The sequence below is a fragment of the Vipera berus genome (assembly GCF_964194415.1).
Source record: "Vipera berus genome assembly, chromosome: Z".
Lineage (NCBI taxonomy): Eukaryota > Metazoa > Chordata > Lepidosauria > Squamata > Viperidae > Vipera > Vipera berus.
In genome coordinates, this window is record NC_138205.1 from 11,213,102 (window position 1) to 11,238,180 (window position 25,079).

Consider the following 25,079-nt stretch of genomic DNA (forward strand, 5'->3'; position numbering starts at 1 on the left):
CTCCAAGGTCCCTTCCTCTTCTCTTCTCTTCTATTTAACTTTCTCCAGAGGAAGTCTGCCATTGGTAACTTTTAGGAATGTGGTCAAAATCTTCTTTACCTTACTGTTGTTGCAATTTTGACTTCACAAATGCTGGTGTTGTTCTTTTGAGGGTCAAAATTGTTTATTATTTTTAATCATATTTTCATTTTATTGAATATTTAAAATATGTCTTGTGAGCCTGGTAAAGGGTGTCCGCTGAATATAATAAAAATGAGAACCAATACAATTTCAGTAAAATTTTAGTTTAATAGATCTTTGACAGAACATATGTTAATCCAGAATTCATCACCATTTAAGGAAGTAATGTGCATTAAACCAAGTGCTTGTTGCACATTAATCAAACCATTTACGTCAATTAATTGATGAAAATGATAAATTCATGCTTACGGATTTAATGAACACCTTTCCCCAAACTATCTGTTAAAATGAGGTTTTACTGTACCCATATTTTTTTTTAAATGGCAGGGAAAGAGAAAATAATTTGGGCTATTTTTTTCCCAAAGTGAAAACACATTCATGAGTAAATTCTATACAGCTGCTGAGACTGTACCAGGCTGCAAATAAATTTGATTAATTAATTAATCAATTAATTAATTGGCAGCAATAAGAACAATTTGCAACAGTGGCGAATATCTGTAGCTCGAGTGTAGGATGAGGGTGGTTTGTTCTCTGAGTTTGTGGGTTGGTTTCCGATAGGAACAATGCTCAGATTGTATAGACTGCAGGCCATGATTCCAGCAAGCCAACATTAACCAACATTTTCAAATCATTTGAAAAAGGAGGGACTAGTTCAGAGGTCAGCAACCCGAAACAGTGAAAGAGCCACTCGGAACCAGTTCCCTCACAAAAGGAAAAACTGGGAGCCGCAAAAAATGTGTGCGCATGTGCGTACATGCGCGCATGCGCAGAACAGGGTGTGACTGAAGAGTGGAGCCAAGGCGAGATATGCACCTACCCTGCATATTTGAATTGATTGAACTTTTTTAGTCCCACTTTTTTTTTTTGGACTGCACATGGCAGAGGACTGGGAGCCGCAGGAGACGGCTGAAAGAGCCGCATGCGGCTCCGGAGCCACGGGTTGCAGACCTGTGGACTAGTTGATGAAATATCAAACCAAAATACTTCATATCCATTCACGAGCGTATCTTCATGGCTGTCAAACACTCTAGCACTGGCAATCTTCCTTGACCAGCTAGCATAGTTTGGTCCCCAGCAGCAAAACCACTGGATGACTCTTGAGTCTGCACATAATTATTTCTGCTCCTTGCCTTGGCAAAGCAATTTAAAGTGTCGAGGAGGATAAGTAGAGATTAAACGGATTTGGGGCACTTCCAACAAGGAAGGTGCCTGGTTACACATCAAATCTAACTTAGAATAAGTTTCTGGGGCATGGTGTGTAGGTATGTGTGTTTCCTCATCACCAGCAGGAAAACGAAATCTATATAGAAGATTGCATTTCTGGAGATCATAGAAATGATTCGATTTAGGATTATTATACTTAGGGCATAAACAGATTACTCAGCCTAAGAGATTTAACCTTAATAGGCTTCTCTTCTGAATACAGTATCTTAGACCGAGTGGTGTGAAGGCAGTTAAGGCAGTAGTTTTGGCCTCTGCAGGCACAGAAACCCACTAGTTACTTTCTTAACACTTATTGTTAAAAAGCTTTTTTCTTTGTGCTTTCCTTCTTTGTTACCTGTGGAAGAATGGAGGCACAAAGAATGGACATACTGCAAAGAGAGCAACTTTTTACCAGACAGCATCCAGACTTTTACAGCCAGATACATAGCTAAGAACGAACTTTCTGGGCTGTGTAGGAATCTTCTGAGGGAAAGAGGGACGTATGCAGGAGGCCAAACCAAAGACAGAAATACTATTCTGGGTGACTGACGAGGTGATAGGACATATTAAGTTTTATTTAGGTTAACAGCTGCAGTTTAGAATATTGTGCAATAGAACAAACCCTTCTGTTGAGTTTTAATTTCTGTTATACCTTTCTGATATGTGCATTTCCTCCATGTAATTAATTGTTCATATAGAAGAAACACCATGGGGTAAACTCAACTTCCATTCTTTCTGAGGAGTGCTGCAAAATCTATTCCAAGTTCCTTCTTCTCATCTACCCTTTCATAAAGAAATCTTGCAAATTAATTTGTTTGGGGTTATGAGATTGTGTTCTTTCCAAATAGGAAGGAAAACCAAGAATATATATGCTTTCTCTAAGCCAGTGATGCTTTCTAAGTCACATTAGAGTAAAGTGGAAGTAAAGCTTATTGAACCTGAATGGTTTTACCCTATCAGCTTATATACTCTCAGACTTGCATCTTCCATATCTCTGATTAGGAATCCTGCTTTATAAGAGCTCAGAATTCTGTGGGGGCATAGGGGAAATATTACTGAAAGTTATTATGCAAGTCTACATTTTCTACCTGCTGCTTCCTATCTGCAAAATGGGAATAATAATGAAATCTATAGCTGGGTATTGGGAAGAATGAAACAAAGCACTGTTTATAACAATACTAATAATTTGACGCCACAACTATAGTAAATAAATTGTCATTTTTAACCATTTTTCCCACTTAAATTGTCAATTCCTTTTCACTGCTTTCCCAGGCAGAGTTTAAGAATTTTGGTTAGTGCCAACACCAAGGAAGCTTTAAGATGGCATAGAAAATAGTAGCCTAATGGGGAAAAAATAATTTAGCAAACTCAAGGTCATGCTGAGTAACAGCATAGTAATGTAACAATAAACAATTCAGGCCAAATCACATGAAACAGACTCTCGAAGATACACACACCCAAGCAAAGAGAAGGAAAAAGCCAAAGCAACTTCATCCAAATATAAAACGTAATTAAGATTAACAAAGACCTGGGCTTATAGAATTAGGGGAAAAACTTCAAAAAAGTAAATCTTATGTTGAGGGAATCCAAAGGAAAAAAAGATAATAATAATTTATCAGATTGGCTTAGCATGGCTGGAATGTGATGGGAAACATTAATGGAACAGAGTATGTTTGAAAAGGAAGTATTATCACGGGAAGACTCTGAAGACAAGCAAACAACTGTTCAACGTTTCTAAACAAAAAATCCAGGAAAAAACATAATGATAAACAATGCAACCCAGAGAGTATAAGGAGAATAAAATACCTATCAACCCATTCAAGAAGAAAAAAAAGTGTGGCATAGGTATTATCTGTTTTCATCACCACTAGGATGGAGCCATAGCAGAACTATCTATAGTATCTCTGAATGGGTTCACTTGATGCTAAAATGGAAGCAGAATGAGAACATTCTGAGCCAGAGTCATGAAGTCGGGCAGCAAGCAAATGTAATAGATTTGCATTTATCGTTATTTGTTTTAAATTCTACCTCTGGGTTTACATCCCCCAAAATCATAGCCCAGAAAAACAATGAGCTGTGTATGTGGTCTCAAGACACACTACTCTGTTGCTGTAATCCTAAAATAATATGTTGAAGAGAACCTGGCTTCACAGTCCACAATTTTTCCCATCGATCTGGACTCACGTGCTATCTCAAGGGCTGAAACCGAACAGGAATCCCGGATATACGTGTGGCTAGAATTTCCTCCGGAGAACAAGAAGCAGGTCACCACCCCTGTCCTAATTAAACCCTAATCACAGATTATAGTTTTGTTCGACTTTAGTAACTTGCCTTAGACAGCTAGTTAGTACCTGGCTGAAGGTCACGCTTCAGGCATGTTAGTGAGAAGGCGATTAATGGATTAAACAAAGCCAGAGGAGAGACAGGAAGACTTTAAAAAAAAAAACCTATCAGAGGGTGCACTGGGAAGAAATGATGGTGAGGGGAAAGTGAAGGAGACAAGAGGGCTTTCTCCCTGTTAGAAGGTGGGTAACTGGGCACATGGTTCTTACTAGCAAATGGGGCTAACGAAACAGATTAAACATCACCAGACCTCAAGTAAAAAGTTGGGGGAGGAGAGCAAACTGTGATTAAATGGGAAGAAACTATCCAATTTAACTTGCTTACCTTGCCTGGCAATTTCACTAGGATCCCAGATCTGCCCTGAACTGCTTCTTGCCTGTCCATCCTCTTCTGATTTCCCCTCTTCATCTTCCACTTTGGTTACAGTGAACTGAGGCATGTTCAAAGCAAAACTTTCTTCTAGGCCAGGACACAAAGAACTGAAAGTGTTGGTGGGTCAGGTGACAGGCAGCCCCAGGGAATGGGAGGGAAAGGGTGTGGGCCTGTAGTGTAAGGGAGACACACCTCTACGGGTATAGGTGCGTGTTCAAGTGTATGCATGCCAAGAAGAGTTATTTACAACCCTGCTACTAAGAAGATTACTCTCAGTGCATACTGCTGTGCTGCTCTAGCCTGCACGCTCCTGACTATCACAGTAGCAGTCTCTTGCTTTCTGCCAAGAATTAGACACAGCCCTGCTAACAGGTACAAAATCTAGTTAATAATTGTTTGGCCTTACATAAAGAGCGCTGGAGAAGTTATATTTGGGAGAAGCTATCCAGTTTATGCACCTTAAAAGGAAAAAAGTATTATAAGCTTGAAAATCCAAAGAACTAATAACAATTGTCATGCAAAAGAGCAAGAGTCACCAAAATGTAGCCCTACTAGGACAAGTAATGTATTCTGCAAAAGCAAAAGCAAAGCAAATCACATCGGAAGACAGCCATTCTTGGCAAAATGCCATTCCCTAAAGCCAGAATATGATTCAAATGTATATGGCTGCATAGTGATAGCTGTTCCTGGAGGAACTCCTGTTTTTCAATTTTCCCCTAAGAGGTTTTTTTAAAAAAAAAAAAAGAATGCACAAACTTGAAATTCAGGCATAAGCATTACCCAACCGACATTTAATCCTACTTTGGCTTGCAAAAAAGGCTAGTAGGAGAATGCAGGTCTGTATTGTCACGTTCAGAAAAGAAGAAGGTTCAGACTAATTGGGAGTTGCTGGGGAAGAAATGAGAACTGTAATATCAAAGATATTACACCAGATATTACATATTACAGATAAAGATATTACATAGAAGGTGGAGGGGGGAAAAAAACTGAAATGAGAAAAATGGTAACTGTGTCCACACTGTTAGGTTAATTCTGACTATTCTCAATAGTCTGTTAAACCCAGAATTAAAACCCATTTTGCAATAAACTTCCCTCCACAACTGGCTCTGTCATAGATCCCTAAATCCCTTTGAGAAAAGACTCCATCTCTATTTACACTTAGCACACTCATTTACTAAAACTACAGTGGGTGAAAACAATACTGTGTGTGTGTGTGGTGGGGGGAACTAAGACAGAAAGCTCCAATGTTCCAGTTATACTTCCCGCAATCTTACACATGCTGTTTATACCATCAACACGACAAGATTACAGACAAGGGCAATAACCAATTTAAAAGGCACTTTGGCTGTAATTGTTTGGCCCAACAAAAGCAGTGTAATGCTAGTACCTACAAAACCCCTTTGTGCCTTATTTCCCTAGCACGGCTCTAAATCAGGGGTATCAAACTTCCGGCCCATGGGCCGGATGCATCATAGTGAAACCGCGCCCACCCCATTGCCGGCAATGGAAAAAAAGTCATGATGCGTCGCAACATATCATGTGATGTTGCGAGTTTGACACCACTGCAGTCTAGACAGACAGTACAGAAGCTTTAGTAGACAGGCTGTGATATAGTTCGGAGAGATGAATCCAGTGAAAAAAGGTATTTGACTATAAACTTCATTCACCTGCATAACTGTTCTCAGTTCCTATACAATGGTTCACTTACTACATAAACATCATCCCTTTGAAGTAGATCAGACTAGGAAACCATAAGTTATGAATGCTAATGATACTACTTTGATCTTTTATCTGGTTTTTTTTTTCGTTATGGCTCTTTCTACTGTCCCTTAAGGTTATTCCTATTGCCTACTACAATCAGGTGTGGAGAACCACAGCATCAAATAAGTTCAAAAGTATTTAATGGGCTCTCTGACTGGTTTCTCTTAATGAAGATTTAGAAGCTCTTGTTTAACAGGCTATTAAAAGTTAAACCACAGTTTGAAAGCAATAATCTTGTACTAATGCCTCATTTGATTGCATCTGAATGTTCACACAGTCAGAATTTCATCTGAAACACAGTTTTCATATATAGTGTAGCAATAGCATTTAAACTTGTATACACTTCACAGTGCTTCACAGCCCTCTCTAAGCGGTGTACAGAGTCAGCATATTGCACTCAACAATCTGGGTCCTCATTTTATTGACCTCGGAAGGATGGATGGATGAGTCAACCTTGAGCCAGTCAGGATCGAACTCCTGACAGTTGGCAGAATTAGCCTGCAATACTGCATTCTAACCACTGTGCCACCACAGCTCTTTATTTCGGTATATATATTATACTTTAGTATAATCACTTTATTATCTTTATAATGGAACTAGATAAATTCATGAAAGACAAGTTGGGGAAAATATTATTAACAAATATTAACTGGTAAACACTGTCATACCTGGTAGGTAATATTTGTCCCTCAACACAAAATATATTAAAAATCCATTTTCATCATTTATCAGTTGTTTCAAATTCTATATCCCAGCTTTATCTAATTTTTCCATATCATCTTTTACCCATTTTAATGTATATTTTATTAATTTTTTACAGTAACAATCTTTTTTTTTAAATCCCATTTATATCCCGCCCTTCTCTGAAGACTCAGGGCGGTTTACAATTTAAGCACAAATCAATGTGCTTAGCAATAGCCTTCATTCTATGTATATGCCTGCTTATTAAGAGCTTTTCCCCCCCCCAAGCGGCATTATTACAAAGTCAGCTTAATTTCCCCCAACAATCTGGGTCCTCATTTTACCTACCTCGGAAGGATGGAAGGCTGAGTCAACCTTGAGCCTGGTGGGACTCGAACCTGCACTAATTGCAGGCAGCTGGTGTTACTTAAGGAGGCATTAGCCCTCTGCTCCACCAAGGCTCTTAGTATTTAATAAGTAACACTTTATCTGGGTTTATGTGTTTAGCATTGATACTAATACAATTTCCATTCCTACCCTTTATTCCATTTTTCTAACCATTTATTAAAAAATTCCCATGTTCGAAAGTATTCTAAGTGATTAATAGTAGTATTAAGTATACACATTCCTTATCATAATTTTCTGATATTAAGTATACACATTCCTTATCATAATTTTCTGATATTATGCCTAAAAGAAATAATTCCAGTTTGTAGTCTACATGCATTCCTATCATCTTTTCTAGCCACCTACAGTTGCAAGAAAAAGTATGTGAACCCTTTGGGATTACGTGGAGTTTTGCATGAATTGGCCATAAAATGCACTCTAAACGTCATGTAGGTCACAACAATAGAAAAACACAGTCTGCTTAAAATAATACTACACAAACATTAGCTGTTGTCATGTTTTAATTGAACATAAAATGGAAACATTCACAGTGCAGGGTGGAAAAAGTATGTGAACCTTTGGACTTAATAACTGGTTGACCCTCCTTTGGCAGCAATAACCTCAACCAAATGTTTCCTGTAGTTGCAGATCAGACCTGCACAACGATCTGGAGTAATTTTGGACCACTCCTCTGCACAAAACTGTTTCAGTGTAGCAATATTCTTGGGATGTCTGGTGTGAATCGCTCTCTTAAGGTCATGCCACAGCATTTCAATCGGGTTGAGGTCAGGACTATGACTGGGCCACTCCAGAAGGCGTATTCTGTTCTGTTGAAGCCATTGTTTTGTTGAATTACTTGTATGCTTTGGGTCATTGTCCTGTTGCATCACCCATCCTCTGCGGAGCTTCAGTTGGCAGACAGATGGTCGTATGTTTTCCTGTAAAATGTCCTGAACTCTGGAATTCATTTTCCCATCAATGACAACAATCCGTCCAGGCCCTGAGGCACCAAAGCAGCCCCAAACCATGATGCTCCCTCCGCCAAGTTTTACAGTGGGGATGAGGTTTTGATGTTGGTGTGCTGTGCCTTTTTTTCTCCACACAGTGTTGTGTGTTTTTCCCAAACAACTCAATTTTGGTTTCATCTGTCCACAGTATATTTTGCCAGTAGTGCTGTGGAACATCCAGGTGCTCTTTTGCAAACTTCAAACGTGCTGCAATATTTGTTTTGGACAGCAATGGCTTCCTCCGTGGTGTCCTCCCATCTACTCCATTCTTGTTTAATGTTTTCCTTATTGTAGATGTGTCAACAAAAATGTTAGCATGTGCCAGAGATTTCTGTAGGTCTTTAGCTGACACTCTAGGATTCTTTTTTACCTCATTAAGCATTATGCACTGTGCTCTTGCAGTCATTTTTACAAGACGACCACGCCTAGGGAGAGTAGCAACAGTGCTAAACTTTCTCCATTTGTAGACAGTCTGTCTTACCGTGGACACATGAACATCAAGGCTTTTGGAGATACTTTTGTAACCCTTTCCAGCTTCATGCAAGTCAACCATTCTTGATCGTAGGTCTTCTGAGAGCTCTTTTCTGCGAGGCATGGTTCACATCAGACAGTGCTTCTTGAGACCCGTAAACCCAAAACAGGTGTGTGTTCTTAAAGGGCAGGACGGCTGTCAGCAACACATCCAATATCATTACACTGATTGGAGTCAAGGTTGGCTCACTCCTGGCTCCAATTAGCTCTTGGAGAAGTCATTAGGCTAGGGGTTCACATACTTTTTCCACCCTTCACTGTGAATGTTTCCATCTTACGTTCAATTAAAACATGACAACAGCTAATGTTTGTGTAGTAGTATTTTAAGCAGACTGTGTTTTTCTATTGTTGTGACTTACATGACGTTTAGAGCGCATTTTATGGCCAATTCATGCAAAACTCCACGTAATCCCAAAGGGTTCACATACTTTTTCTTGCAACTGTATGTATTTTTGACCAATAGTTCTTTGTTTTAGGCCAGGGGTCTTTGCTGGCTGAGGTATCACCAAAGTAAACCAATCCTTCAGGTTATGGTTGATATTTCAACTTATATTAGAGAGAATATCTAACTATCCCTACAGGCTGGTTCATTCTGAGTCCAGAATTGTGAACAAAAAGCTTCTGAATTCCATTCAGCACCTAGATTTTATTATATAACCTGAAAGTCCTGTCATCATATCGTAGATTAAGACCTGTTACATGCAAACTAGAAGATAATTTAGGGTGCCTCCAAATATAAAGGCTCTTTCGTTATTATGCCTCCTACCCAGGCAGATGACCCAGAACAGAGCATTATTATGAAAGAGAGCACATCTCCATTCTTGCACAACTAAAATGTGATTAAAAATCTCATCTGAATGGAAGGTGGGAAAAACCATAATGAAAAAGCAGAAATAGCCCTTAATTAAGCTGAGAGCTTGCTTGGAAGCAACGGTTCACAAATCTGACTTCCAGAAAAACCTTGTTGTTAATCAGGATTTAGTAAGCTTTTGGGAAATATTATAGTCACTACATATATACCCTCTTTCACTGTAATCTGACTGCATCTTCATCTGCCTTTTTAAGTCCTGGCTGTTCCAGGTTTTCTTCCAGTGTTCTCTGCCTCAGCTCCACAAGCACAGGTCTAAGCTAATGCCCTGGACTGGAAGAAAAGGAGATTGAGATTAGTATGTCATATACTAAATGAGAATTTACAATTTAAAGCTAAACTCTATGCTTCTTAACACCAAGAACTCCAAAAAGTCTAAATATAAAATTACCGGTATCCACATATTGCAATCACGGGAAAAGGCCACCTAAAACTAAAACAGTGCATTTAAAAAAAATGGCCTAACTTGCACCTTTGAATTATGTTTCCCAGCTTAAGCTTATCATTTCTCTTTCTGATCTGTAAACATTTTCCTCGATTGCCACATTGGTTTAAACTGAAAGCACTGTGACACAAAAACACTTGGCTATGCAGAAGAATCCTGGTAGGCATGTTTCTCTCCTATTATTACGTTCTACTTTCAGTTTTATAAATACTGTACAGATAAACTGACACCAGCAAAGATCCGGTACCAGAAAAAAAAATCCTTGTAATTTGATGTTTATTCTTGCTATAATTTTAAACCCAAAAGAATGCTGGAAAAAATTATAAAAAAAACAGCCCCGGACTCTTCCATCACAAGATAACTTAGCAGAATATGATCAAATTTGCTATGATGGGAGAAATCAATAAAAGAAAAATTAAGTTGGACAATGGACAGGATTAGGCTGGGGGGCAGGCGGCTCTACAGAAAAACACACCCCAGAAAAACAATGATTCCAATGTACCCAAAGGGTATTTATTTCATTTATTTATTGAATGTATATGCCCACCGTTTTCAATCTCAATCAGAGTCATATAATTCTGGGTGACTAACAATATTTTTTTTAAAAAAGAACAAAAACAATATAACATTACTTTGCTTGTTGAGATGGGCAGCTATAGAAATCAAATAAGTAAATAAATAACAAAAATGCTTTATGGGAGAGGCATTTTGGCAACAGCTCAGTTTCTGGGGAAATGCTCCCCTTCTTCTGCCCAGTCATATGACTCAATGCAGAACATTTGCTGGCCACTCCTTGTTTCCTAGGACACATACTGTATACATAGAAAAACACACAGAAGCAACATACTGTACGTTGAAAGCAGGCAGATACACACGTAGGCAACTCATATGCCTCCACCTTGATTACATCCTCCCGTGTATAGACACAAAGAAGCAGCTGTCAGGACCCACCTCAATCCACATCTTAGGAAATAAGAACTCTTGGATGCAAGTTTAGTCCAAAAGGAAAATGTTTACTAGGATGGAATCGATTGTGGCAATACAAGACGGAATCTAACAAAGTTACATTTCAATCCTATATAAAGCATTCCCATTTCAGCCCCCTCCCCTCATCCATTTGGTCAGGCTCCCATCATTTGCTTAGGTGTCAGGCCCTTCCATGGGAAAGGGAACTCTCCTTGGTTTTATGGTTATTGCTTTCCTTTTTCAGTTGTAAATGAAGATGCAATCCAGATCTGTCTCTCCCCCTCTCTCCCCCAGTTCAAACGTTCCCTGTTGTTTGAAGATCGCCTAAAGTAACCTTCCTCTCCCCCCCCTCGGAGAGATGGCAGAATCCCCAGAATAAGCCCAATGTTCTACCTATACATTTATGAAATGTGATATAAATGGATTCTGACAGCAGCATGCATGCAGACACCCTGATTAAACTCTTAACAGGTATACAGATGCTTACACAAAGAGGGAGGATACAAGTACACATAATCTAAGGAGAAAGTGTACATTGTACACACAAACACAGCATCTTACTTTGAAGAAAATATGGACACCTCCTCCCGTGACCACTGCTGCTAAAAGGTTACCAAAAATCATACTTTTTCTCCCTTGTTTCTCAAGCTGTCTACAAAGGTACCGCTATGTGTATTTAGATACCGAAGGAGGTGGTAGCACTTAACTGATCTTGGAAACTAAGCTGGTTCAAACTTAGTTAGCATTTGGATGGGGAAAATCATCAGAGATGTTGCCAAGGCTAGGAAAACATGATGCTGCAAGAAAACTAAATGGGAACAGTGGGCTAATGCCTCCTTAAGTAACACCAGCTGCCTGCAATTAGTGCAGGTTCGAGTCCCACCAGGCTCAAGGTTGACTCAGCCTTCCATCCTTCCGAGGTAGGTAAAATGAGGACCCAGATTGTTGGGGGCAATTAAGCTGACTTTGTAATAATGCCGCTTGGGGGGGGGGGGTGAAAGCCCTAATAAGCAGGCATATACATAGAATGAAGGCTACTGCTAAGCTTGTAAGCCGCCCTGAGTCTTCGGAGAAGGGCGGGATATAAATGGGATTAAAAATTTTTAAAAAATCAGAAACTGAGCTCAACCTGAAGGAGGGATGGAGATCTGTATCTTAGTTATCTATCACATTTATATAGCCACTCATGTTATGAATGTAAAACTCTGGGCAACATTTAATAAAACAATGAAAACACAATAAACAAGCATAGAAAGACAATGGGAGTGCTTAAAAACTCATATATATATATATATATATATATAGTGCTTTTTTTGTAAAAGAAAAAGGTGCCGGAACTCACACCTCATACAACCCACCTTGCCTACCCTACAAGGTTCCATCCAAAAAAGGTGCCGGAACTCCTTTCTGAGCATTCTATGACAAAAAAAGCCCTGTATATATATACACATACATACATACACACACACACACACACACACACACACACACACGTGTGTGTGTGTGTGTGTGTGTGTGTGTGTGTATATATATATATATATATATATATATATATATATATATATATATATATTTGTTTTCGTAGATTCTCGCGGGTGTCTGTATGTGTAGGTCTAGAGTCTCGGGTTTCTTCCCGCGTTCCTTTCATCTTCAGAAAGTTGTGGCGACGTTTCGACGAAATCCCATCCGTCATCATCAGGCCGGAGTATTCCTCCTGCTGCTTTCAGGAGCAATGCGTGGTCTGTCTGTTCCTTTCCTTCTAACTGCCGGTGGGGCTGTGTTCACCCAGTCGGAACACAGCCCCACCGGCAGTTAGAAGGAAAGGAACAGACAGACCACGCATTGCTCCTGAAAGCAGCAGGAGGAATACTCCGGCCTGATGATGACGGATGGGATTTCGTCGAAACGTCGCCACAACTTTCTGAAGATGAAAGGAACGCGGGAAGAAACCCGAGACTCTAGACCTACATATATATATATATATATATATATATATATATATATATATATATATATATATATATATATATATATATATATATATATATATATATATATATATATATATATATATATATATATATATATATATATATATATATATATTTCTTAGATTTATATCCCACCTTTAACAGCTCTGTGAAGTAGATTGGGCAGAGAAAGAATGAATGGACCAAAATCATCCAGCTAGCTTTCATGCCTAAAAGAAGACTAGAAGTCAGTCCCTAGGTTTCTAGGCTGGTGTCATGTACCACCACATTGAAGTTGCTATCTCTAAACAGTTACATTTCCTAGAACTCTAGTGACAAAAATAAGGTCCTGCTTGTCTTTTTTTTAAAAAATAAGAACTATAGGAGTATTGAAACACAAGCAGTTAAGAGCAAACATCTCATAAGATAAACTGGGGAAGCAGTAAGGACCTCGGAGTTACTGAGACACTGGTTGGCTTACTGCACAATTTATCTTCTCTCATGTTTACCTATACAGGTGAAACTCGAAAAATTAGAATATCGTGTGTGTGTGTGTGTGTGTGTGTGTATATATATATATATGTATATATATATATATATATATATATATATATATATATATATATATATATATATATATATATATATATATATATATATATATATATATATATATATATATATATATATATATATATATATATATTTTGTTGTTGTTAGCTGCGAAGTCGTGTCCGACCCATCGCGACCCTATGGACAACATTCCTCCAGGCCTTCCTGTCCTCTACCATCTTCTGGAGTCCATTTAAGCTCACGCCTACTGCTTCAGTGACTCCATCCAGCCACCTCATTCTCTGTCGTCCCCTTCTTCTATTGCCCTCGATCTTTCCCAGCATTAGGCTCTTCTCCAGTGAGTCCTTCCTTCTCATTAGGTGGCCAAAGTATTTGAGTTTTAGCTTCAGGATCTGGCCTTCTAAAGAGCAGTCAGGATTGATCTCCTCTAGGACTGACCGGTTTGATCGCCTTGCAGTCCAAGGGACTCGCAGGAGTCTTCTCCAGCACCATAGTTCAAAGGCCTCAATTCTTTGGCGCTCAGCCTTTCTTATGGTCCAACTTTCACTGCCATACATTGCAACTGGGAAGACCATAGCCTTGACTATACGCACTTTTGTTGACAGGGTGATGTCTCTGCTTTTTAGTGTGCTGTCTAGATTTGCCATGGCTTTCCTCCCCAGGAGCAAGCGTCTTTTAATTTCTTGGCTACAGTCCCCATCTGCAGTGATCTTGGAGCCCAGGAAAATAAAATCTGTCACTACCTCCATTTCTTCCCCATCTATTTGCCAGGAATTGAGAGGGCCAGATGCCATGATCTTGGTTTTCTTAATGTTAAGTTTCAACCCAACTTTTGCACTCTCCTTCTTCACCCGCAACAAGAGGCTCTTTAGTTCTTCTTCACTTTCTGCCATTAGAGTGGTATCATCTGCGTATCTTAGGTTGTTGATATTTCTTCCGGCAATCTTAATTCCAACTTTTGATTCATCTAGCCCTGCCTTTCTCATGATGTGCTCTGCATATAAGTTAAATAGGCAGGGCGACAGTATACAGCCTTGCCTGACTCCTTTCCCAATTTTGAACCAATCAGTGGTTCCGTGTCCAGTTCTCACTGTTGCTTCTTGACCCGCATATAGGTTTCTCAAGAGACAAATAAGATGGTCTGGTACTCCCATCTCTTTAAGAACTTGCCACAGTTTGTTATGATCCACACAATCAAAGGCTTTGGCATAGTCAATGAAGCAGAAGTAGATGTTTTTCTGGAACTCCCTAGCTTTCTCCATGATCCAGCGTATGTTGGCAATTTGATCTCTAGTTCCTCTGCCTCTTCGAAATCCTGCCTGTACTTCTGGTAGTTCTCGATCCACATACTGCTGAAGTCTAGCTTGTAGGATTTTAAGCATGACTTTACTAGCATGAGAAATGAGTGCAATGGTGCGATAGTTTGAACATTCTTTGGCACTGCCTTTCTTTGGAATTGGAATGTAAACTGATCTTTTCCAATCCTGTGGCCACTGTTGAGTTTTCCAAATTTGCTGGCAAATTGAGTGTAGCACTTTTACTGCACTGTCTTTTAAGATTTTGAATAGCTCAGCTGGAATACTGTCACCTCCACTAGCTTTGTTGTTGCTCAGCTTTTCTAAGGCCCACTTCACTTCACATTCTAGGATGTCTGGCTCGAGGTCAGTGACCACCTCATTGTGATTATCAGGGACGTTAAGCTCATTCTTGTATAGTTCTTCTGTGTAATTTTGCCACCTCTTCTTAATCTCTTCTGCCTCTGTTAGGTCCCTGCCATTTTGGTCCTTTATCATGCCCATTTTTGCATTAAACGTTCCCTTCATCTCTCCAATTTTCTTGAAAAGATCTCTGGTCCTCCCTATGCTATTGTTTTCTTCTATTTCTTTGCACTGTTCATTTAAGAAGGCATTTTTATCTCTTCTAGCTATTCTCTGGAATTCTGCATTCAATTGGGCATATCTATGTTTTTCTCCCTTGCCTTTCGCTTCCCTCCTTTCCTTAGCTATTTGCAAAGCTTCCTCAGACAGCCATTTTGCTTTCTTGCATTTCTTTTTCTTTGGGATGGTTTTGGTTGCTACCTGTTGTACAATGTCACGAACCTCTGTCCATAGTTCTTCAGGCACTCTGTCTATCAAATCTAATTCCTTAAATCTATTTGTCACCTCTACTGTATATTCAACAGGGATATGATTTAATTCATACCTGAGTGGCCTAGTGCTTTTCCCTACTTTCTTCAGTTTAAGCTTAAACTTTGCAAGGAGAAGCTCATGGTCTGAGCCACAGTCAGCTCCTGGTCTTGTTTTTACTGACTGTATAGAGCTTCTCCATCTTTGGCTGCAGAGCATATAGTCAATCTGATTTCTGTGTTGACCGTCTGGTGATGTCCATGTGTAGAGCCGTCTCTTGGGTTGTTGGAAAAGAGTGTTTGCTATGACCATCGTATTCTCTTGACAAAATTCTATCAGCCTGTGCCCTGCTTCATTTTGTACTCCAAGGCCAAACTTGCCTGTTATTCCAGTTATCTTTTGGCTTCCTACTTTAGCATTCCAATCCCCCATGATGATAAGGACATCATGTTTTGGTGTTACTTCTATAAGGTGCTGTAGGGCTTCATAGAACCGGTCAATTTCATCCTCTTCAGCACTGGTGGTTGGGGCATAGACTTGGACTACTGTGATATTGAATGGTTTGCCTTGGATTCGAACTGAGATCATTCTGTCATTTTGAGGATTGTATCCCAGTATTGCTTTTCCTACTCTTTTATTGACTATGAAGGCTACTCCATTTCTTCTGAGGGATTCTTGCCCGCAGTAGTATACCTGATGGTCATCTGAATTAAATTCACCCATTCCTGTCCATTTTAGTTCGCTGATACCTAAGATGTCGATGTTCAGTCTTGTCATCTCTTGTTTGACCACGTCCAGCTTTCCTTGATTCATGGATCTTACATTCCAGGTTCCTATGGAGAAAAAATCTTTACAGCATCGGACTTTCCTTTCACCACCAGACACATCCACAGCTGAGCGTCCTTTCGGCTTTGGCCCAGTCGCTTCATTCTTTCTGGCGCTACTAGTACTAGCCCTCTGCTCTTCCCCAGTAGCATATTGGACGCCTTCCGACCTGAGGGGCTCATCTTCCAGCGTCATATCGTTTTGCCTTTTGGTACTGTCCATAGGGTTTTCATGGCAAAGATACTGGAGTGGGTTGCCATTTCCTTCTCCAGTGGATCACGTTTTGTCAGAACTCTCGGCTATGACCTGTCCGTCTTGGGTGGCCCTGCACGGCATAGCTCATAGCTTCATTGAATTACGCAAGCCCCTTCGCCACGACAAGGCAGTAATCCATGAAGGGGATATATATATATATATATATATATATATATATATATTTGTTTTCGTAGATTCTCGCGGGTGTCTGTATGTGTAGGTCTAGAGTCTCGGGTTTCTTCCCGCGTTCCTTTCATCTTCAGAAAGTTGTGGCGACGTTTCGACGAAATCCCATCCGTCATCATCAGGCCGGAGTATTCCTCCTGCTGCTTTCAGGAGCAATGCGTGGTCTGTCTGTTCCTTTCCTTCTAACTGCCGGTGGGGCTGTGTTCACCCAGTCGGAACACAGCCCCACCGGCAGTTAGAAGGAAAGGAACAGACAGACCACGCATTGCTCCTGAAAGCAGCAGGAGGAATACTCCGGCCTGATGATGACGGATGGGATTTCGTCGAAACGTCACCACAACTTTCTGAAGATGAAAGGAACGCGGGAAGAAACCCGAGACTCTAGACCTACATATATATATATATATATATATATATATATATATATATATATATATATATATATATATATATATATATATATATATATATATATATATATATATATATATATATATATATATTTCTTAGATTTATATCCCACCTTTAACAGCTCTGTGAAGTAGATTGGGCAGAGAAAGAATGAATGGACCAAAATCATCCAGCTAGCTTTCATGCCTAAAAGAAGACTAGAAGTCAGTCCCTAGGTTTCTAGGCTGGTGTCATGTACCACCACATTGAAGTTGCTATCTCTAAACAGTTACTTTTTCCTAGAACTCTAGTGACAAAAATAAGGTCCTGCTTGTCTTTTTTTAAAAAAATAAGAACTATAGGAGTATTGAAACACAAGCAGTTAAGAGCAAACATCTCATAAGATAAACTGGGGAAGCAGTAAGGACCTCGGAGTTACTGAGACACTGGTTGGCTTACTGCACAATTTATCTTCTCTCATGTTTACCTATACAGGTGAAACTCGAAAAATTAGAATATCGTGCAAAAGTTCATTTATTTCAGTAATGCAACTTAAAAGGGGAAACTAATATATGAGATAGACTCATTACATGCAAAGCAAGATAGTTCAAGCCATGATTTGTCATAATTGTGATGATTATGGTGTACAGCTCATGAAAACCCCAAATCCACCATCTCAGAAAATTAGAATATTACATGCAATCAATAAAACAAGGAGTGTACATAGAACAATATCGGACCTCTGATATCGGACTCAGTACTTGGTTTGGGCCCCTTTTGCAGCAATTACTGCCTCAATGCGGCGTGGCATGGAAGCTATCAGCCTGTGGCACTGCTGAGGTGTTATGAAAGACCAGGATGCTTCAATAACGGCCTTCAGCTCTTCTGCATTGTTCGGTCTCATGTCTCTCATCTTTCTCTTGGCAATGCCCCATAGATTCTCTATGGGGTTCAGGTCAGGCAAGTTTGCTGGCCAATCAAGCACAGTAATCCCACGGTCATTGAACCAGGTTTTGGTGCTTTTGGCAGTGTGGGCAGGTGCCAAGGCCTGCTGGAAAATGAAGTCAGCATCCCCATAAAGCTCGTCTGCGGAAGGAAGCATGAAGTGCTCCAAAATCTCCTGGTAGACAGCTGCGTTGACCCTGGACTTAATGAAGCACAGAGGACCAACACCAGCAGATGACATGGCTCCCCAAATCAACACAGACTGTGGAAACTTCACACTGGACTTCAAGCATCTTGCAGTGTGTGCCTCTCCATTCTTCCTCCAGACTCTGGGTCCTTGGTTTCCAAATGAGATGCAAAAGTTGGACTTTGGACCACTGAGCAACAGACCAGGTCTGTTTTTCTTTAGCCCAGGTAAGACGCTTCTGACGTTGTTTGTTGTTCAGGAGCAGCTTGACAAGAGGAATACGACATTTGAAGCCCATGTCCAGGATCCATCTGTGTGTGGTGGCTCTTCATGCACTGATTCCAGCCTCAGTCCACTCCTTGTGAAAATCCCCAACACTTTTGAATGGCCTTTTCCTGACAATCCTCTCCAGGCTGCGGTCATCCCTGCTGCTTGTGCACCTTTTTCTTCCACACTTTTCCCTTCCACATAACTTTCTATTAATGTGCTTTAATACAGCACTTTGGGAACATCCAACTTCTTTTGCAATTACCTTTTGAGGCTTTCCCTCCTTATGGAGGGTGTCAATGATGGTTTTCTGCACAACTGTCAGGTCAGCAGTCCTCCCCATGATTGTGATTCCTACTGAACCAGACTGAGAGACCATTTAAAGGCTCAGGAACCCTTTGCAGGTGTTATGGCTTAATTAGCTGATTAGAGTGGGACACTTTGAGCCTAGAATATTTATTTATTTATTTATTTATTTTAATCCCATTTATATCCCGCCCTTCTCCGAAGACTCAGGGTGGCTTACAATCTAAGAAGCACAAATCAATGTGCTTAGCACCTTTTAATGTGCACCTTTTCACAATATTCTAATTTTCTGAGATTGTGGATTTGGGGTTTTCATGAGCTGTAAGCCATAATCATCACAATTATGACAAATCACGGCTTGAACTATCTTGCTTTGCATGTAATGAGTCTATCTCATATATTAGTTTCCCCTTTTAAGTTGCATTACTGAAATAAATGAACTTTTGCACGATATTCTAATTTTTCAAGTTTCACCTGTATATAGAGTTATTAAAAGGAGAGAGAAGCTCACTTACTGATGCCAGATATAACCTCAAAGAGGTTTGCTCTTCGTAAAGCAAACAACCTAAAGCAAACAACCACAAAAGTATGGCAAAAATCACACTGGAGGTCTAGGTACAGTGTTTTCCAAACTTGGCAAATCTCAGATGTGTGGACTTCCAACTTCCAGAATTTCCCAGATGTTGCCAAGTTTAAAAAACACTGCTCTGATGAGGTAATTTTAGAGAGAAGGTAAAACCTGAATGCATTTACAACTGTTGTTAAAGAGGACCAGAAGCAACTTTCTTACATTTTTTTTCTTTTGCTCTATTTTCTATTTTCTTTTTTTCCTATTTTCTTTCTTACCTTTCCACTATTTTCCTCTTTCTTTTTTCCCCCTGAAATCTCAATTGTTTTCATCTTGTTAAAAAATCTCTTTAATGAAGGTTATATAAAAAGAAACCCCTTCATGGATTACTGCCTTGTCGTGGCGAAGGGGCTTGTGTAATTCAATGAAGCTATGAGCTATGCCGTGCAGGGCCACCCAAGACGGACAGGTCATAGCCGAGAGTTCTGACAAAACGTGATCCACTGGAGAAGGAAATGGCAACCCACTCCAGTATCTTTGCCATGAAAACCCTATGGACAGTACCAAAAGGCAAAACGATATGACGCTGGAAGGTGAGCCCCTCAGGTCGGAAGGCGTCCAATATGCTACTGGGGAAGAGCAGAGGGCTAGTACTAGAAGCGCCAGAAAGAATGAAGCGACTGGGCCAAAGCTGAAAGGACGCTCAGCGGTGGATATGTCTGGTGGTGAAAGGAAAGTCCGATGCTGTAAAGATTTTTTCTCCATAGGAACCTGGAATGTAAGATCCATGAATCAAGGAAAGCTGGACGTGGTCAAACAAGAGATGACAAGACTGAACATTGACATCTTAGGTATCAGCGAACTAAAATGGACAGGAATGGGTGAATTTAATTCAGATGACCATCAGGTATACTACTGCGGGCAAGAATCTCTTAGAAGAAATGGAGTAGCCTTCATAGTCAATAAAAGAGTAGGAAAAGCAATACTGGGATACAATCCTCAAAATGACAGAATGATCTCAGTTCGAATCCAAGGCAAACCATTCAATATCACAGTAGTCCAAGTCTATGCCCCAACCACCGGTGCTGAAGAGGATGAAATTGACCAGTTCTATGAAGCCCTACAGCACCTTATAGAACTAACACCAAAAAATGATGTCCTTATCATCATGGGGGATTGGAATGCTAAAGTAGGAAGCCAAAAGATAACCGGAATAACAGGCAAGTTTGGCCTTGGAGTACAAAATGAAGCAGGGCACAGGCTGATAGAATTTTGTCAAGAGAATACGATGGTCATAGCAAACACTCTTTTCCAACAACCCAAGAGATGGCTCTACACATGGACATCGCCAGACGGTCAACACAGAAATCAGATTGACTATATGCTCTGCAGCCAAAGATGGAGGAGCTCTATACAGTCAGAAAAAACAAGACCAGGAGCTGACTGTGGCTCAGACCATGAGCTTCTCATTGCAAACTTTAGGCTTAAACTGAAGAAAGTAGGAAAAAGCAGTAGGCCACTCAGATATGAATTAAATCATATCCCTGTTGAATATACAGTAGAGGTGACAAATAGATTTAAGGAATTAGATCTGATAGACAGAGTGCCTGAAGAACTATGGACAGAGGTTCGCAACATTGTACAACAGGTGGCAACCAAAACCATCCCAAAGAAAAAGAAATGCAAGAAAGCAAAATGGCTGTCTGAGGAAGCATTGCAAATAGCTGAGGAAAGGACGGAAGCGAAAGGCAAGGGAGAAAAAGAAAGATAGGCCCAATTGAATGCAGAATTCCAGAAAATAGCTAGAAGAGATAAGAATGTCTTCTTAAATGAACAGTGCAAAGAAATAGAAGAAAACAATAGAATAGGGAGGACCAGAGATCTTTTCAAGAAAATTGGAGAGATGAAAGGAACGTTTCATGCAAAAATGGGCATGATAAAGGACCAAAATGGCAGGGACCTAACAGAGGCAGAAGAGATTAAGAAGAGGTGGCAAAATTACACAGAAGAACTATACAAGAATGAGCTTAATGTCCCTGATAATCACAATGAGGTGGTCACTGACCTTGAGCCAGACATCCTAGAATGTGAAGTGAAGTGGGCCTTAGAAAAGCTGAGCAACAACAAAGCTAGTGGAGGTGACAGTATTCCAGCTGAGCTATTCAAAATCTTAAAAGACGATACAGTAAAAGTGCTACACTCAATTTACCAGCAAATTTGGAAAACCCAACAGTGGCCACAGGATTAGAAAAGATCAGTTTACATTCCAATTCCAAAGAAAGGCAGTGCCAAAGAATGTTCAAACTACCGCACCATTGCACTCATTTCTCATGCTAGCAAAGTTATGCTTAAAATCCTACAAGCTAGACTCCAGCAGTATGTAGACCGAGAACTACCAGAAGTACAGGCAGGATTTCGAAGAGGCAGAGGAACTAGAGATCAAATTGCCAACATATGTTGGATCATGGAGAAAGCTAGGGAGTTCCAGAAAAACATCTACTTCTGCTTCATTGACTATGCTAAAGCCTTTGATTGTGTGGATCATAACAAACTGTGGCAAGTTCTTAAAGAGATGGGCGTACCAGATCATCTTATTTGTCTCTTGAGAAACCTATATGTGGGCCAAGAAGCAACAATGGGAACGGGACACGGAACCACTGATTGGTTCAAAATTGGGAAAGGAATCCGGCAAGGCTGTATACTGTTGCCCTGCCTATTTAGCTTATATGCAGAGCACATCATGAGAAAGGCAGGGTTAGAGGAATCAAAAGTTGGAATTAAGATTGCCGGAAGAAATATCAACAACCTAAGATATGCAGATGATACCACTCTAATGGCAGAAAGTGAAGAAGAACTAAAGAGCCTCTTGTTGCGGGTGAAGAAGGAGAGTGCAAAAGTTGGGTTGAAACTTAACATTAAGAAAACCAAGATCATGGCATCCGGCCCTCTTAATTCCTGGCAAATAGATGGGGAAGAAATGGAGGTAGTGACAGATTTTATTTTCCTGGGCTCCAAGATCTCTGCAGATGGGGACTGTAGCCAAGTAATTAAAAGACACTTGCTCCTGGGGAAGAAAGCAATGGCAAATCTAGACAGCACACTAAAAAGCAGAGCCATCACCCTGTCAACAAAAGTGTGTATAATCAAGGCTATGGTCTTCCCAGTCGCAATGTATGGCAGTGAAAGCTGGACCATAAAAAAAGCTGAGCGCCAAAGAATTGAGGCCTTTGAACTGTGGTGCTGGAGAAGACTCCTGCAAGTCCCTTGGACTGCAAGGCGATCAAATTGGTCAGTCCTAGAGGAGACCAGCCCTGACTGCTCTTTAGAAGGCCAGATCCTGAAGCTAAAACTCAAATACTTTGGCCACCTAATGAGAAGGAAGGACTCACTGGAGAAGAGCCTAATGCTGGGAAAGATTGAGGGCAATAGAAGAAGGGGACGACAATGAGGTGGCTGGATGGAGTCACTGAAGCAGTAGGTGTGAGCTTAAATGGACTCCAGAAGATGGTAGAGGACAGGAAGGCCTGGAGGAATGTTGCCCATAGGGTTGCGATGAGTCGGACACGACTTCGCAGCTAACAACAAAAAGAAAAAGAAAAACTCTTTGTCTATGGATAACTACTAGAGCAGTAACAGGAAGAAAAAGGAAAGGTCAATAGAAAAATAGTTGTTATGAATTACATAAAAGTCTGCATGTAACATCTGTTTGGACTAAAAACAAAGTAGTAAGTATAAATGACAGGAGCAAACTGTGTGAGATAAACATAGCACTAGGAAGCAAAGTGCTATTAAGGAATAGGAGCGACAAAATAACATTATTGTGTTTACTGTTTTTGCATCCTTCAAAAATTGTTTTTGTGAGAAAAAGATGTAAAATATAAACAAGTATGCAAAAATATACTGCTTCCTGAAGGGTAGACATTAACTGCAGGAGAAGATGTCCACATTGGTGCTCAGCAAAGCTGGGCAAGAGCTCAGCAAACCAACAACAAGGAAAAGTCAACCTGCCAACTCTCACCATGATATGTGCATCAAAACTGCCTGCTATGTAAATGTGATAAAAGTATTTGGAGAAAAACATCCCACAGACATTGCAAAAAACCTAAGGGGAGAAACACAATATAAAACTCCATAGTTTTTAGATACGCATATGTGCAATCTTTATTCCTTGAAGTAGGCAAGATTATTTGTAGGTCATAACAAAATGATGATGCATGTGCAACTGACAACAGGAGTGTTGTAAAAGAAGAGAGGGAAAAAAATGGTGCACTGCAGTAACTCCTTCGTGTCAAACCTGACTCCAGGCAACTACACAAATTACTGCAGTTCTCTGTGGCTGCTACCCACTGCAAGGAGGAAAGGCCTATATGATTGCTCCAGGCCAGGCAACTGATGCACCCAGTAGGGTTTCAGGGACTTATTACTGAAACTCTGCAGCATGCTCTAGTCAAAGCTGCCTCGAATGAGTAGGCAACAAGAGCCTTAAATTGAATCTCAGACTCTACATGATTGAAGGTCCCATACAGCTTCCTGTTTTCTGAGCAGCTTCGGAGATGAAAACACCTCTTGTGAATATGTCTGGAGAAAGACAAAGAACAAATCCAATTGAGCATGAGTAGGAGCCCTTAAGTGGACTCACTTGGCGATCGAACAAATAATATAGTGGGCCTGCTTCTTTGCTTTTATCGTGTTTGCAAATAACCGACTGGCAGCCTTTTTTTGAGTAACCAGAGCCTTTCTTGATGAGGGATTGGTAAAGCTGTTTCAGGCTCACTGTGAGGGCTATTCCAGACATCTGTTGGAGAAAGTCACTGAAATCCACTTGAGGTGGACATGAACTCGGCAGGTCTTATGGAAGTGATTGAGATACAGTCTTGCTATCTGAAATAAATTTAACCTGTTTAGACCTGAGGAAGTAGATAGGGTCCTTGGAGCTGTGAGCTCTTCTACCTTTTAGATCCATGTTGATTCTAGTTGGTCAAGGTCACCCAGGAGGAACATGTAGTTCTGTCCAAAAGAATACACTTGCTTAGTCCCAGACACGGGACAAATCTTATTTCCTGTTTCAGCCTAGCCCAAGGCCATCTACAGTCAGTAGCCACAGCAGTGGCAGCTCATATTTGTGTAATTTTTTTTGGTCTCCCTTTATTCTTTGTTAGCAAGCCAAAAAATTTTAGATAGATAGATAGATAGATAGATAGATAGATAGATAGATAGATAGATAGATAGATAGATAGATATAGATATAGATGATATAGATATATAGATATATATTATATATAGATATAGACACTCTTTTTGGTAGCTCTCCTTCCTTCAATGCTAGTTCCAGTTGATGCTGATGGGGAGGGGGAGGGGTGTAACCCTAAACCTCTCTTATGTGCAATTCCTCAAGGCTGAACTCTCTCCCCACTCATATTTAACCTCTAAATGAAATCACTGAATGAAATTATTTGTCAGCACCATCAAAATATTACTCAGCTATATATATATTCTGCCCTTAGCTGTACAATTTGTTCAAGGTTATTATCCAGTGATTGCATGCTGTGGGGTTTTGGATGGGGGAAAAATAGATTTCAGCTCAACCCTGGCAGATGCCAAGTGGTTCTAGACTTCTGAACCTTCTAGGCCTGCTTTTATATCTCTTACTGCTCTTGGAGTAGCACTCCACCAGAGTTAATACGCCATCTGGAGGTCTTCCGGAACACACAGCTCCTGCTCAAAGAGTTTTGCACAG

General features: G+C 40.3%; 1 protein-coding gene across 6 annotated transcripts in view; it reads right to left on the reverse strand.

Annotated features, from left to right (window-relative positions):
* The window catches only part of LOC308677654 (solute carrier family 12 member 6), a 61,407-nt gene that overhangs the window by 30,333 nt on the left and 5,995 nt on the right, over positions 1 to 25,079 (reverse strand). The window contains exon 1 of one of the 6 annotated variants that reach the window (XM_081344266.1): positions 4,051 to 4,253. The exons of the other annotated variants lie outside the window; for them this stretch is intronic. Coding sequence (XP_081200392.1) covers positions 4,051 to 4,165 — 115 coding nt within the window. The 5' untranslated portion in view covers positions 4,166 to 4,253. Of the gene's footprint in view, positions 1 to 4,050; positions 4,254 to 25,079 lie in introns of those variants that run through there. 6 annotated transcript variants of the gene reach the window in all.